At 43.9% G+C, this 13984-nt stretch overlaps 2 protein-coding genes across 3 annotated transcripts in view; both read left to right on the plus strand.

Annotated features, from left to right (window-relative positions):
• The window catches only part of SHC2 (SHC adaptor protein 2), a 76073-nt gene that overhangs the window by 60419 nt on the left and 1670 nt on the right, over positions 1–13984 (plus strand). The window contains exons 11-12 of one of the 2 annotated variants that reach the window (XM_083181188.1): positions 6867–7162; positions 10455–11765. In XM_083181188.1, coding sequence (XP_083037314.1) covers positions 6867–7162; positions 10455–10589 — 431 coding nt within the window. In that variant the 3' untranslated portion in view covers positions 10590–11765. Of the gene's footprint in view, positions 1–6866; positions 7163–10454; positions 11766–13984 lie in introns of those variants that run through there. The other variant, XM_083181196.1, reaches the window with a different exon arrangement.
• The window catches only part of C2CD4C (C2 calcium dependent domain containing 4C), a 52099-nt gene continuing 48569 nt past the window's right edge, over positions 10455–13984 (plus strand). The window contains exon 1 of the mRNA XM_083181226.1: positions 10455–10589. The gene's annotated coding sequence lies outside the window, so the exon portion shown is untranslated. The remainder of the gene's footprint in view (positions 10590–13984) is intronic.

A 13984-nucleotide genomic window follows, 5' to 3' on the forward strand; every position in this document is an offset into this window, starting at 1 on the left:
TAAGGAGCACGGGGTCTATGCAGATCGGTGCCCTCGAGCCTGCTCAACGGCTGGGGGTAAAAAGGGTCAGGGAGGTGCTCGGAGATGTATGCCAGATTGTTAGGGGTTTTTGGGCCTCGAGGATCACCTTTGCGGGTTGTGTGGGGATCATGAATAACTGTTTTGGTTATATATTGTTGTTAATGTTTTAATAAAGCTGGCTGCTGTGGCCAATTTAATCCAATATGAAGGTGTGGACTATTATTGGGGAAAAGGGGGGGTTGGTATATAAGGGTCACAGCGAGTTGACAAATACCCTGTCATGTATTGGGCTGGACTGGGGCAGAGCCTAGGGGGAGGCCCACTTGACAGGGGTTGGAAGGAGCATAGTGGGTTCAAGACTAAAGGGGTTTGTAAGGGGGGTGTGACTGAGTAGTGACATAGGGGAGGGGGAGGGGCCTAACGGGGTGGCAGGATAGTATATATTGAGGGGTTCACGTAGCCCCAGGTCAGACATTTTGTTAAGGATCAAGAAGCTCCCACCCACCCTCCCTGTAGCTAAGGTTAGTGGGAATGATTGTATTAGTTTAGGGTAGGTTTATTATCTGTCACGGTGGCCAGGGCGGAGGGGATCCTCGAGGTTGGTGATCATGGAGGCTTGGTTTTTGTGGAGGGGAGGGCCCCATGGCGGGGGCTGGACTCCTCAGGGTGAGGCTATGTGGGTACATCATTAAGGAGCACGGGGTCTATGCAGATCGGTGCCCTCGAGCCTGCTCAACGGCTGGGGGTAAAAAGGGTCAGGGAGGTGCTCGGAGATGTATGCCAGATTGTTAGGGGTTTTTGGGCCTCGAGGATCACCTTTGCGGGTTGTGTGGGGATCATGAATAACTGTTTTGGTTATATATTGTTGTTAATGTTTTAATAAAGCTGGCTGCTGTGGCCAATTTAATCCAATATGAAGGTGTGGACTATTATTGGGGAAAAGGGGGGGTTGGTATATAAGGGTCACAGCGAGTTGACAAATACCCTGTCATGTATTGGGCTGGACTGGGGCAGAGCCTAGGGGGAGGCCCACTTGACAGGGGTTGGAAGGAGCATAGTGGGTTCAAGACTAAAGGGGTTTGTAAGGGGGGTGTGACTGAGTAGTGACATAGGGGAGGGGGAGGGGCCTAACGGGGTGGCAGGATAGTATATATTGAGGGGTTCACGTAGCCCCAGGTCAGACATTTTGTTAAGGATCAAGAAGCTCCCACCCACCCTCCCTGTAGCTAAGGTTAGTGGGAATGATTGTATTAGTTTAGGGTAGGTTTATTATCTGTCACGGTGGCCAGGGCGGAGGGGATCCTCGAGGTTGGTGATCATGGAGGCTTGGTTTTTGTGGAGGGGAGGGCCCCATGGCGGGGGCTGGACTCCTCAGGGTGAGGCTATGTGGGTACATCATTAAGGAGCACGGGGTCTATGCAGATCGGTGCCCTCGAGCCTGCTCAACGGCTGGGGGTAAAAAGGGTCAGGGAGGTGCTCGGAGATGTATGCCAGATTGTTAGGGGTTTTTGGGCCTCGAGGATCACCTTTGCGGGTTGTGTGGGGATCATGAATAACTGTTTTGGTTATATATTGTTGTTAATGTTTTAATAAAGCTGGCTGCTGTGGCCAATTTAATCCAATATGAAGGTGTGGACTATTATTGGGGAAAAGGGGGGGTTGGTATATAAGGGTCACAGCGAGTTGACAAATACCCTGTCATGTAATTCAGCTGATTCCGAGCCACCAATGTCTAAAGTACTGCAAAGTACCAAGTGAATTTGTCAAAATAGGTGTGAACATTGTCAAGCAAACATTGTTATCTATCATATAATGACCTGTAATGTTTACCTTATATAGGAAATATAAGCTTTTTTTGACACAAATCTTTTTTTGGTACTTATATGTTAGTTGGGCGGCCACTGTAGTTAGTACACTCATACCCTATGTCGGCATGGAGTTGATCTTATATAGTGTTGCGAGTGCAGCAAATTGCTTAGTGGGCGCCCAACTAACATATAAGTACCCCTTTTTTATATAACAAATGTGAGTGACGCTGGCATTTTTAGGGAATATTTTGCACAGCTCTCACAGAGATGTTGGCACTCAAAGGTTTAAGCTAAAGGGTGGGATAATTTAGCTTAAACCTTTGAGACCTATTTCGCCCCCCCCCCCCCCTTCGCCGGCCACCGCATTTTTAATAACGGCATATGCTGTCACATATGCGATAAGAGCTGTCCCTTGCGATGCAGCGCCGGCACTGGATTTCCGGGTCTGTGACTCGGGAGTCCATCTGCACATGCGCAGAGTGACGCGCCGGCCGCAGGGCATGCTGGGAGGGATCTTGACGGATCCCTCAAACAGCGCTGCGGTAAGAAGCCCATAGGCTTCTGCAGGGAAGCTGGCGATTCCCTCCGCAGCGCTGCCACTGTGAAGGGGGGTTAGAGCATACACAAATGCGGTAAAAACCCAGATAACGGGGTTTTTACCGCATTTCTGTATTAGAGAATCGCCCCCAAAGTGAGAATCCATAAGCCTAATGCAGGGGTTCTTGGAACTGCAATGGTAATCCATGCCACCCACTGATTTTTACCCCAGCTACTACAACAGTGATGGTTAGCAGCAGCAGCAATACATGCACCAGCCCCATGCTGGTTGCATCAGAAACATCTTTTCTCCTTCCTGACTGCACTACCCAGAATCACACAGAGCTTTTATATCATACCCCCAACAATCCCATGTCACTCCCACAAGTCAAGGTGTTTTTCCCCCAAAAGCCCAATTTCTGGGACAACAACATCTGTCTAAATTCCATATGTCTCAAAATAAGATGGCAATATGCATAGTGTTCTAAGCTTCATTTGCAGGGTGCCGCACCCTGCCCATTTTTAAAACCTCAAAATGCACCCTGCCCTTTTTGTGTGTGGCACTGTGCGCCCTTACGCTACCCCCACCACGCTGACAACTTCGGTGTGTGTCATCATGTATAATGGGTATTACCGTGTATGCCATCGTATGTTATGGGCATTATGGTGTGTGGTATAATGTGTAAGAGGCATTACAGTGTATGCCATAATGTGTAATTGTCATTACGACAGAATATGTAAGGGCATAGCAGAGTATGACAATGTTTAATGGGTGAATGATTTCTGCTGGGCTTGCAAGGCTGCAAATGAAAGTTTACGCAAAACATCCAAACGCATGTGCAATGTGCAAGGTCATTCGCTGTGCGAGGAGCATAGGTGTGCACACATTGAGTGTTAAGGGTGCACAGGCACCCCCTAATGTTGTGCCCACCCTTATGAACACCTCCCTGCCGCTAGCAATACCAACAATACCTTTAACCAAAGACTTTTGCTTTTTAGAACTGTATTCCATTTAAAGAAGCGCCCATCAATCGATAATGTGTGTTTGCATTGGTAATTGTACTAGACCATTGTCATATTACTACATACCTGTGTCATCCATATATGTGTATGAATTTATTTGCATGTGCTGTTAGTGTTACACAGCGTAATTAGAAGATGAAAACTGAAATAGGCAGGAGATTATGTTGTGGCTGAGAGACTTTTTATATTGTAGCGAGTGCCAATAGATGACGGAAGACACGCCTGATTGGCGGTGTTAGACATGCCCAATAGGTGGAGCTACTCACACCCCTTTGACGGTGCACCCCCTAATAAAATGTGCTGCGCACGCCTATGGTGAGGAGGGGGCGGCGTTTAGTTGGGTCGGTTAAGCTGGCTTCACAGCTTTGCGAGTCAACCAGAATGACCTCCTAGGCGCAAAACCTGGCCATTTGTCTCCTGCTCAGAGACTCGTCCACTTAGAAAGAACTCAGCAAGGAATCTCCTTTATTCCATACAACCTCAGTTAAGAAGATGCAGAACATTTTTGCACAGAATCTGCTGATGTCTTTGGCCTTGCCCGGCATACTTTCTGCGTCTGTAACAACAACAGGGTCCTTCGTGCAAGGCATAAAATTTGACAAGAACAAAGTACAGTATATGCTTTATAACCGACTCAGTCTTTCTAAAGATACAGAAATTATATATTTGCAGTGCCAGTGTGCTGAGTTAATATGTAATTAGTTGTGGTCATTATAAATATTGGCTACGTTCCCAATGTACTGTATATAGACATAAAGGGAGTTGCCTAGTTCAAAATAAATTCTCATAGTTCACATAGTTTATTCACATAGTTTAAGATATGTGGAAGGATTTAAAACAGACAGGAACACTGCATCTGGGAAGATCTACTATTATTAAAGACATACTGGGTGAGATTTAATAGGATGAGAGATTCAGAAAGTGAGAGATTTGGGAAGAAATCTCCTGTTTTTTTAAAGTGGCAATCATTTACACTGCAAAACCAGTTTGATTCTGAAGTGTAAATGATTGCCGCTTTAAAAAACTGAAGATTTCTTATCAAATCTCTCACTTTCTGAATCTCTCATCCTATTAAATCTCACCCATAATATGTTATAGTGAAATAGGTTTATTGCTTGCTCTCTTCAAAAATATGATACCGAGCGTGATCCTTATAAAATATTTATTCAATTATATTCCATAATCTTGAAAGAAATGTCACCATATAAATCACAATATAAAATAAATGAATAGTTAATACTTGACAGGACAAGGTTTTTTTCTCTATCTCCCCAGCCCCCTCTCCCTGTGTGCTTAGGGCCCTCTTGCTGTCTTCCCTCGTCCCTGTCTCCTCAGCCCCGTGTCTCTCCCCCTCCGCAGCCCCCCTCTGTCCCCCTCTGTCCCTGACACTCTCTCTTGCTCTTCCTATCTATATATCTCTATCTATATATCTCTATCTATCCGGAAACCCCCCATGAAAATCCTGCATTTGCCACTGCACTTCGGTGTTTAAATACACTGTAAACAATATTTCTTCATGTGGAAGGATTTCTAGACAAAAGAAAAAAGTTTGGTACCGTGTTAGCCAGTTGATAAGAAAAGTTTTATTGTTCCTCAGTGAGAAAAACAAAATAGCAATCTAGCAAATATGATACCTTTTAATGGCTAACAAAAATAAATGTTGTTAAAATGCAAGCTTTCGAGACTACTTAGGTCTCTTCCTCAGGCATGGTATAACAAGGTGTGTGAAGAAACACATATATATACACAGCAGAGTAGGAACAAGATGTGATAGATGGACATTCTTAAGATCAAAACAAAACAAACTAACAGAATGAGCTTGTAAATTGAGTCCTTAATTAGTTTGTAGATAAGTAGTGTGAAAGTTTTATTGTCTCTAAGTTGATGACAGACCAGAGTTAGAGCTCCAATGCCCTCACTCTCTCTGGGCCAGATTCCTCAGATGTTGTAGTGGGCCATAAATCCCTCGGATAGATTCAGTCCTGTGTTAAGGGTGTCAAACGTTGTCATTAATTTGTATTCCCAGACCCTCCTGTCCCTTTGTGATTTGAAATTTCCTTTTAGTATAATCACTTTCATATGATCCTGATTGTGTCCTGGGCTGCAGAAATGTTTGACCACAGGAAAGTGTGTCTTTTTTTCCTTTATTGTGTGGCGATGGGACCTCATCCTTGAATCCATGAAAGATTTCTAGCAAACACCAATTGTACTAGATGGGAGGGAGAGAGAATCTGTGTGTGTGTGCATGTGTGTGTGTGTGTGAGATAAACTAACTAAACAGTCTGGTAAGTTATAGTTCTTACAAATGTATATACAGAGATAATACAGTAAATGGTGACTAGTAGAAGGTCTAGAAAAGGCATACACTAATCATAAGGAAACAAAATTGTGTAGCATGGCCCTCCTTACCATTTTGACTATATGTAGGCAAAAATGTAGGGTGTGGGGAAGGGGCGTTGCCACATATTAGTACCAATTCACATTACATCGCACTCTGCTCTAGGTAAAGCTCCTTAGACACACTGCACCAAGATTACGCACCCTGTAATGCCCATTACACATTGACAATACACATTGACAATACATTGTATGACATTACACGGCAATGCCCAATACAAATTATGCCACAAACCGTAATACCTATTAAATATTATAGAACACACCATAATGCTGATTACATATTATACAACACAACGTAATGCCTATTATATATTATGCCACACACCGTAGTGCCTCTTACATATTATGCAACACACCATAATGCCTATTACCTATTATATAACACACCGTAATGCCCATGACATATTATACCACATCCCGTAATACCTATTACATATTATTACTTACATTCTCATTGCCAGGAGTTACATGCTTGTTTCAATATTAATCAACATTCGAGTACTTGACTATGCAGAACACATTTGAAGTGGGGAAAAAGCAGTATTATTAGTATACCCTGCTGTATGCACAGTCATGCCTATGTTAATGCACAATGTAAAGTTCACAAGTTCACAAACTTTCTATGCCAATAAAGCTATTTTCTTTGGTGACATTATTTTCAAACTAGGAATTGCAGCTTTTTTCTTCTTGAATTTAACCACTGCCTATTATTGCCCTGTTATATATTTACCTCATTTAATATAACTTTCCAGTATGACTAGTAAATTTAAAGTACATATTGGGTGAGATTTAATAGGATGAGAGATTCAGAAAGTGAGAGATTTGGGAAGAAATCTACAGCTTTTTTAAAGCGGCAATCATTTACACTGCAAAACCAGTGTGATTATGTAGTGTAAATGATTGCCGCTTTAAAAAAGCTGGAGATTTCTTCCCAAATCTCTCACTTTCTGAATCTCTCATCCTATTAAATCTCACCGATTATTTTACTGTTGTAGTAGATAAGAGTAAAGTCAAATTAAACTTAAAGACAATACTGCAGTCAAAATTAAGAATATATCATAATTTTTTTTTTACCAGGACCATTTGAAGATGCTCTAAAACTTCACGAGTCTGGCCTCTCTGAGGCTCAAAAGCTGGAAGATCAGTGGCCAAGTCCACCCACTAGGAGAGCACCTGTTGCCCCAACGGAAGAGCAACTCAAGAGGGAACCATGGTATCAAGGAAAGATGAGCAGAAGGGAAGCAGAGAAGCTCCTGCAGAGAGATGGTGACTTCCTGGTGAGGGATAGCATCACAAACCCTGGCCAATATGTCTTAACTGGCATGCACAGAGGGCAGCCCAAGCATCTTCTATTAGTGGACCCCGAAGGAGTGGTAAGAAACTGTTATGATGACACTATTCTTAAATAGAGATTGTTTCAATTAAAGCGCCAAAAAGGTTGTTTTAGATATCCTTGCACATGAGCGTTAAGCATGCCCATATATTTTAAGCCTTGTTACTGAAGCCGAGCAAAAACTTGTAAGAGATAACCAATATTTCTTCTTCAGGCACTACACTAGGCTGTGTAACCTAATCAGCTGTACAACATGGTGACCCCAAATAAAGATATAAACCACAAAGAGAAATATAACAGCCCTAATATAAATACATCACTGGAGAGAGAATGAGTTAAAAAAATTGAAGCTATTGGCGACAAATGTGTGTATATGTGTGAATGTCACTGCCCTCTATGGTATGCAGTTTGCAATTAATTGTTGAGCATCAAAAGTATCTAAGTAGCTCTGAAGAAGCTTCGGGAGTAAAAAACTAAGGTTTTTATGATTTTTCCCAATGTTTCTCTGATATTTTTCTTCTGGCTATTCAACTGGGTCTAAAGAGAAAAAGAAAATGTACTCCTGAAAACACTGTTTTTGGATACTGCAGTCCCGTTTTTATCCAAAAAGGGTCTTCTAAGGATTTTGTTTTGCCTGGTTTTGAAACAGTATCTATGATCTGCCGTGACATGCCAGCTAATTGGGGCTAATTGGATAACCTCCAGGGACAGGGCTTACAATGGAGAGGTGGTAGAACAAATTTCCCATGTTAAATACCCCCCATCACATGACGTCAGCCGCCCACCCTGTCTTTGTCCCAGAGCCCGCAAATATAAGTTAGTCTCCACTATTTTTTTAAGCCCAGGAGAAATCATTCGATGGTTGCTGACCATCGAATGAGTTCCCCTGCTGCGGGCACATACGAGGGAATGTGTTTTCATAACACATCCCCTCGCATGGTTGTGAGGGATACGGTGGTGGGGGCGTTCTTTTGGCAGGGCGGGCACTCTGGTACCCGGTAGCTATGATCTTACCACCTTACAGAGTCAACCATAATCAGGCCCATAATGCCCACAGCAGTAGTACTGCTTACACAAAATGCACACAATAGTAGTGCCTCTTACACATAATGCCCACAGCTGTGCCCCTTATTCATGTTATGACACTTAGTGGTTTTCTTTATTAACAGACACTATGCCAGAAAGTGAAGCTGCTGGGATGGGCATTTCTGTTCCTATAATAGCCTCTAATTTGTACCCAAAGTGATAATGCCCCCTTCTCCTGCCCTGGGGAATGGAGCCGCTACTTTGAAATCCTGAACCAAGTCTTTGGACTGTATCTGCAGGACAGTTCTTGGAAATAATAACTATCCACTGCTACATTTTCAACAAAACATCTGGGGCTAACCAAGGCCATGGGAAATAACATATGTGTGGTTTGTAAATAAGGCATCCCTCTCTTTGGTTGTGGATCTGGTAAGACTGAATCATTCTGCTTGTCAGCTGATTGCTTAAACCACAATAAGTGGAGTACAAACCAGAGGCTTTTATAGGACCCGCTCTATGAATTTATACAAAAGGCATTTTGATACTGGACAATTATTTAAGTATAAATTGCATAACATAGAAGACAGTGGTGCACAGTACACCAATTGGGGGTCCACATGCACAGGTGTCAACATTGACACCTAAAAAAAGTGAAAAGCCCATGCCAACCTTTTTAAGTGTTGACCTCTTCTGTTTCAAACTACTTTTTGTGTCAACCTTTTTCAGCGTTGGCCTTTTGATTACAACTTATTGACTGTCCCTATGATTCATACCCTTAAAAATGAAGCCTGGATTGGAGGGAACCTTAAGCAGCTGGAGTGTCTAGATCAGGGGTGGCCAAACCAGTCCTCAAGATCTACCAACAGTTCATATTTTTCAGGCAACCTGTGGACAGGGCCGGCGCCACCACTAGGCAGGACTAGGCATTTGCCTAGGGCGCCGGCCACTGGAGGGCGGTACTGAGCCGCCGAGGTACCATAGAGAGGTTCCAGAAAGCATCCCATCCTGCCCGGGGTGAATCAACACTGCCCGCTGGGGGGATTCAGCGAGGATGGAGAGGACGATTGGGACTCGCAGCACCCGGAAGCTGCATATCAGCTACAGCAGGTACAGCGCTCCAGGGGGTGCGGGCGCCTGCCGCAGTATCGCCCGCACCCCCCCCCCGTGCCGTAGTAAGTGTCGACCCCCCCCCCAGGCAGGCGGTTTGGGGGGGGGTTTGCCTGGGGCGGGCGGGGGGCTTGCACCGGCCCTGCCTGTGGATCTATAGTAGAAAACAGTAATGACTACAGCTGTGCACCAGCTAGGGAATATGGAAACGTGGACCTTTGGTAGATCTCAAGGACCGGTTTGGCCACCCCTGGTCTAGATTAACACAGGAATTCTAAGGATTTTAAAAGGGAAAAAAAATGTATGTAACAATGTTTTTATAATCTTAATACTAATTATTCAAGAACTATAACAGTAATATAATATAATATAACATATATATAATATAATAATATAATATAACATCACCATCTAATCCTGTTTAAGATTTATATTTCCGTCATTGATATTTATATATTATATGACATTTTACGTAGGTAAGGGGGATAGAAGGGAAAAATGAAGGAATACAACACAACCGCCATAGGATTCCGATTTGGGAGGATAGCAAAAAAAAAAAGAATATATATTTGCAACTGGATAAAACATGTCCACGCCCCCCACAGAGGGACTTTGATGCACCCGCTCTCCTGTCGGAGAAACGGTTGTCAGGATTCCGATGTCGGTATACTGACCGTCAGAATCCCGACTGTTGTGCCACTATACCACACCCGAATTTTGTACTGAGCTACAGTCCAAAATTCACATACAGATGTAGCGCTTCTCATCTGTTCAGGGACTGGCGGTGGATTCGCCAGCCCCAACCAGCCGCCGGAAAGGGACACGCGTGCACGAGACGCGTGTGCGCCCCCTTACTAGGGAACACCCCGCCGGTCCCCACCACTTCGCCGCCAGCCCCCATCGCCCGATCCCACCTCTCCTCTTCCCCCCCCCTAACCCTGACCATCTCCCTGAAGCGGAGACGGGCAGGGTTCGCGTCCCCCCCGCCGACAGGAAACTGGGATGCGCTTGCGTGTGGGATGCTCGCGTGTCCCAGTCAGATGGAGTGCCGGTTTGACAGAGGGGGTGTTCTGACGAGCCCCAGCGCTGAATGAAGTGCGCTCATCTGTATATAGATCTGTCCCACTCACTGATATGTGACAACAATAAGCGAATCCTCGTATTAGTAGAAAAAATCTGTGTGCATTCTTTTTTTTCAGGTCAGGACAAAAGATGTACTGTTTGAGAGCATCAGTCACCTGATCTCCTATCATCTGCATAACCAACAGCCGATTGTGGCAGCTGAAAGTGAACTTCACCTAAGGCAGGTGATAGCACGCAAAGTATCATCTTAGGTAAGATAAGAGAGAGATAAGCATCAGGAAATGGAATTGTAGAGATAAAAGTCTTATTATATAAATGTGGACAGATTCTGGAATATGAGGCACTCAATATGTTGGCTCAGAATATAGTATAAATAAGACATCCTGGTCTAGATGGAAATGACTAATTCTAACAGAATGTGAGAGATAATAAGATGGCGAGTGCACAGGAGCTCCAGAAGACAATGCAATGTCACTTCAAGTGAGATGATCTATGGAAAGGAAAGTAAGCAAAATGGCAGACAGTCTGAAACATGGGCATTGGAAATAGGGGGCTCAGAACCCTGAATGCATATATAGAGATATTCTGTATTACTAAGGTGCAGGGAATCTAAGCTGAGGGTGAATTGGAAATATATTGCAGACAGACATAAAGATAAAATATTTTGAAGCCTAATTATCTGTCATCTTGAGATTATCATTCCCTGACATTAATAACTTAATTTCTTAAATACAATGCACTTGCATGCTGTACATCGTTCAGGGTGACCTCACAAAGAGATGAATATTAAACAAAAAGAGGGCCCAGACGAGGGGCTTCACCATAGGTGAAGTGAAAAAACACAAAATGTGCTATCAATCAATAAATGGAACACGTAGTACTCCTCTACTAAAATAACATCTACTTATTTAAGTATAGTTCTATCTACTACTTTACCACCAGAGGGAGCAGTTGATCACACCAGGAAGCTTCAATTATGTGTATTCTTTCAACATAAATAACTGTTTACACGTAAGAAGATATGTTATTTTGGCCTGTTTGCCTTAGTTTTATACTTCAAACTGATATTAATAATTTATACTTTGCTAAGCATTATGTGATACACTTGGAACTGAAGTCACATGACAGATGATGTAAAGATTAAAGGTGGCTTTGGAATGCCACTCTTCTCAGCGTGCACGTTTATAGTGCAACCCTCTACTAAACCCTTTCTTTCTTTTTTCTACCATCACATGACCACCTAGAAGCTTCCTTACTGATGTCTGACGAGAAAAAAAATGATAAAAAACATATTCTAATTGACTAAATAATATAAAAAGAATATGCTATGAAATAAAAATATATAAATAAAACAATAAATAAACAATAAGTATGCAGTTGACGGTACTCTTTACCTAGAAGGGCGCCCGTCGCGGGCATCGCGGGTACATTTATGTGCGGCCGCGACGCGACCGACGCGATGCCCGCGATTTCCCATTGAAACCAATGTTAAACTTTGAAATCGTGTCGGTCGCGTCGCGGCCGCACATAAATGTACCCGCGATGCCCGCGACGCGATGCTCCCGATTTCCCATAGGAATCAATGTTAAAAGGCGCGATGGACCCGATTTTACTGTTAAATGGCTTAATCCACCCGATTTGGCCATAGGAATCAATGTTAAATGGGCCACAGAGCCCATTAACCCTTAAATGCCCCCCCAAATTTTTAACGCCACCCCACGATCCACGCCAACCCGAAGCGTGGTGAGCGCAGCGAGCCCGCGAGGGGCGGCGGTACGCGTCCTCCGACCTTTTCATGCCCTACTATCCACTAGGGCGTGGTGTGAGAATATAATAGTGTGGCGAGCGCAGCGAGCCACCGAGCCCGAAGCGTGGCGAGCGCAGCGAGCCCCGCGAGGGGACGCGGATACCTTCACAGTTACCTGTTACCTGTTACCTGTGAAGGTTACCTGTGAAGGTATCCGCGTCCCCTCGCGGGGCTCGCTGCGCTCGCCACGCTTCGGGCTCGGTGGCTCGCTGCGCTCGCCACACTATTATATTCTCACACCACGCCCTAGTGGATAGTAGGGCATGAAAAGGTCGGAGGACGCGTACCGCCGCCCCTCGCGGGCTCGCTGCGCTCGCCACGCTTCGGGTTGGCGTGGATCGTGGGGTGGCGTTAAACATTTGGGGGGACATTTAAGGGTTAATTTGGCCAATTTGGCCCCAAATCGGGTCCATTGAGGCATTTAACAGTAAAATCACGGTCAATCAGCCGTTTTAACATTGTTCCCTATGGGAAAATCGCGGTGATCGCGGGCATCGCGGTCATCCCGATTTACCCGCGATGCCCGCGATCACCGCGATTTTTAACCCCGATCACCGCGATTTCAATCGCTGGCGCCCTTCTAAGTAAAGAGTACCCAGTTGACTAAAGGACAGGAATTTGTGTGCTATCACTCACAAAATTATAACCAATCTCCAAACCACAGAAAGGTAAATGACTTCCCAACCTGGAGCTATCAATAAATGAGGCATGAAAAGCATATTATATACAGTACCATAGAACTGATTACATCTAGCAGAAGGTGTGTTCTTAAAGTGAGCTTGCATGGAACTAGTGGGACATTAAAAGGTGGTCACCTATATTCGATCATATTAAGTGCTTATAAAACCCTTGCCTTTGAACCTTGCCGCAGTGTTTATCTTGGCACTGCACGTAGGACTTCCTATTGTCCTCAGTGTTATCAGGATACAGATTTACAAATGAATTCTGGATGAAGGACTAATTAGGAGTTATTTACTTTTTCTGTGGTTTAGATTTCAGTTATAAGGATTTTGTGAATTATACACATTCATAATTAGCTCAGATTGTGATTCTGTTTTATGTATTCAAATATTACTTATTTTCTGCATACTTAGGGGGGGAATTCAAAAGTTAACATGCCAGCAGCCAGCAGATGGTGAACAGCTGAGCTATTCAATTGTTGCTCCGTTGGAGTGCGAACAGCTGCCGCTGTCTGCATTTCAGCTTGCACCCGCAGATGTGGCAAGTTGAAGTAAGCGAAAAGTGACTTGATTGATCCCAGGACTTTACGTATAGCCCCCATTAGTTTTTAACCTCTAACCCGGTCGTAATGAGAGCCAGCAGTGCAATAAGTATTAATAACTGAAAACCTCCCTGCAATCTCCCGTCACTTTAGGTGAGAGATCGGGAGAGGGGAATAATTGTGCCATTGAGCTCCCCTGTAATTATTCATTGGGTTTTAAGATTTTTGTTTTCAGCTTAAAGTTGATTATTGCAAATGATTATTTTCTACTGTTTATATCATAAGTACTGAACCAATTAAACCACTGTACTTGCTGAGAGGTGGGAGTTTCTGTCAGGATAGAGAACTGACAAGACTTTAGATGCAACGGATGTGTTGGTTTAGATTGGAGCGCTAAAAAGGAAGCCTTTTCCTTAATTCTACTTACTGACTGACTCTGACTCAGAGATCAGGTTACACTCCTCATGTACTGTATGTACAGGAGAGCTGAAAGGCAAATGCCTGAAGTAGCAGCGACTGTATATACTGTAGTTTTCCTGAACAGGAACAACTTCCTGTAGAGGAGGCCAAGCTTTAGGAGACATGCTGGAAAAATGACAGCTTAGTGTTGCTCCAAG

Source organism: Crinia signifera, chromosome 1, assembly GCF_055691185.1.
Source record: "Crinia signifera chromosome 1, ASM5569118v1, whole genome shotgun sequence".
NCBI lineage: Eukaryota > Metazoa > Chordata > Amphibia > Anura > Myobatrachidae > Crinia > Crinia signifera.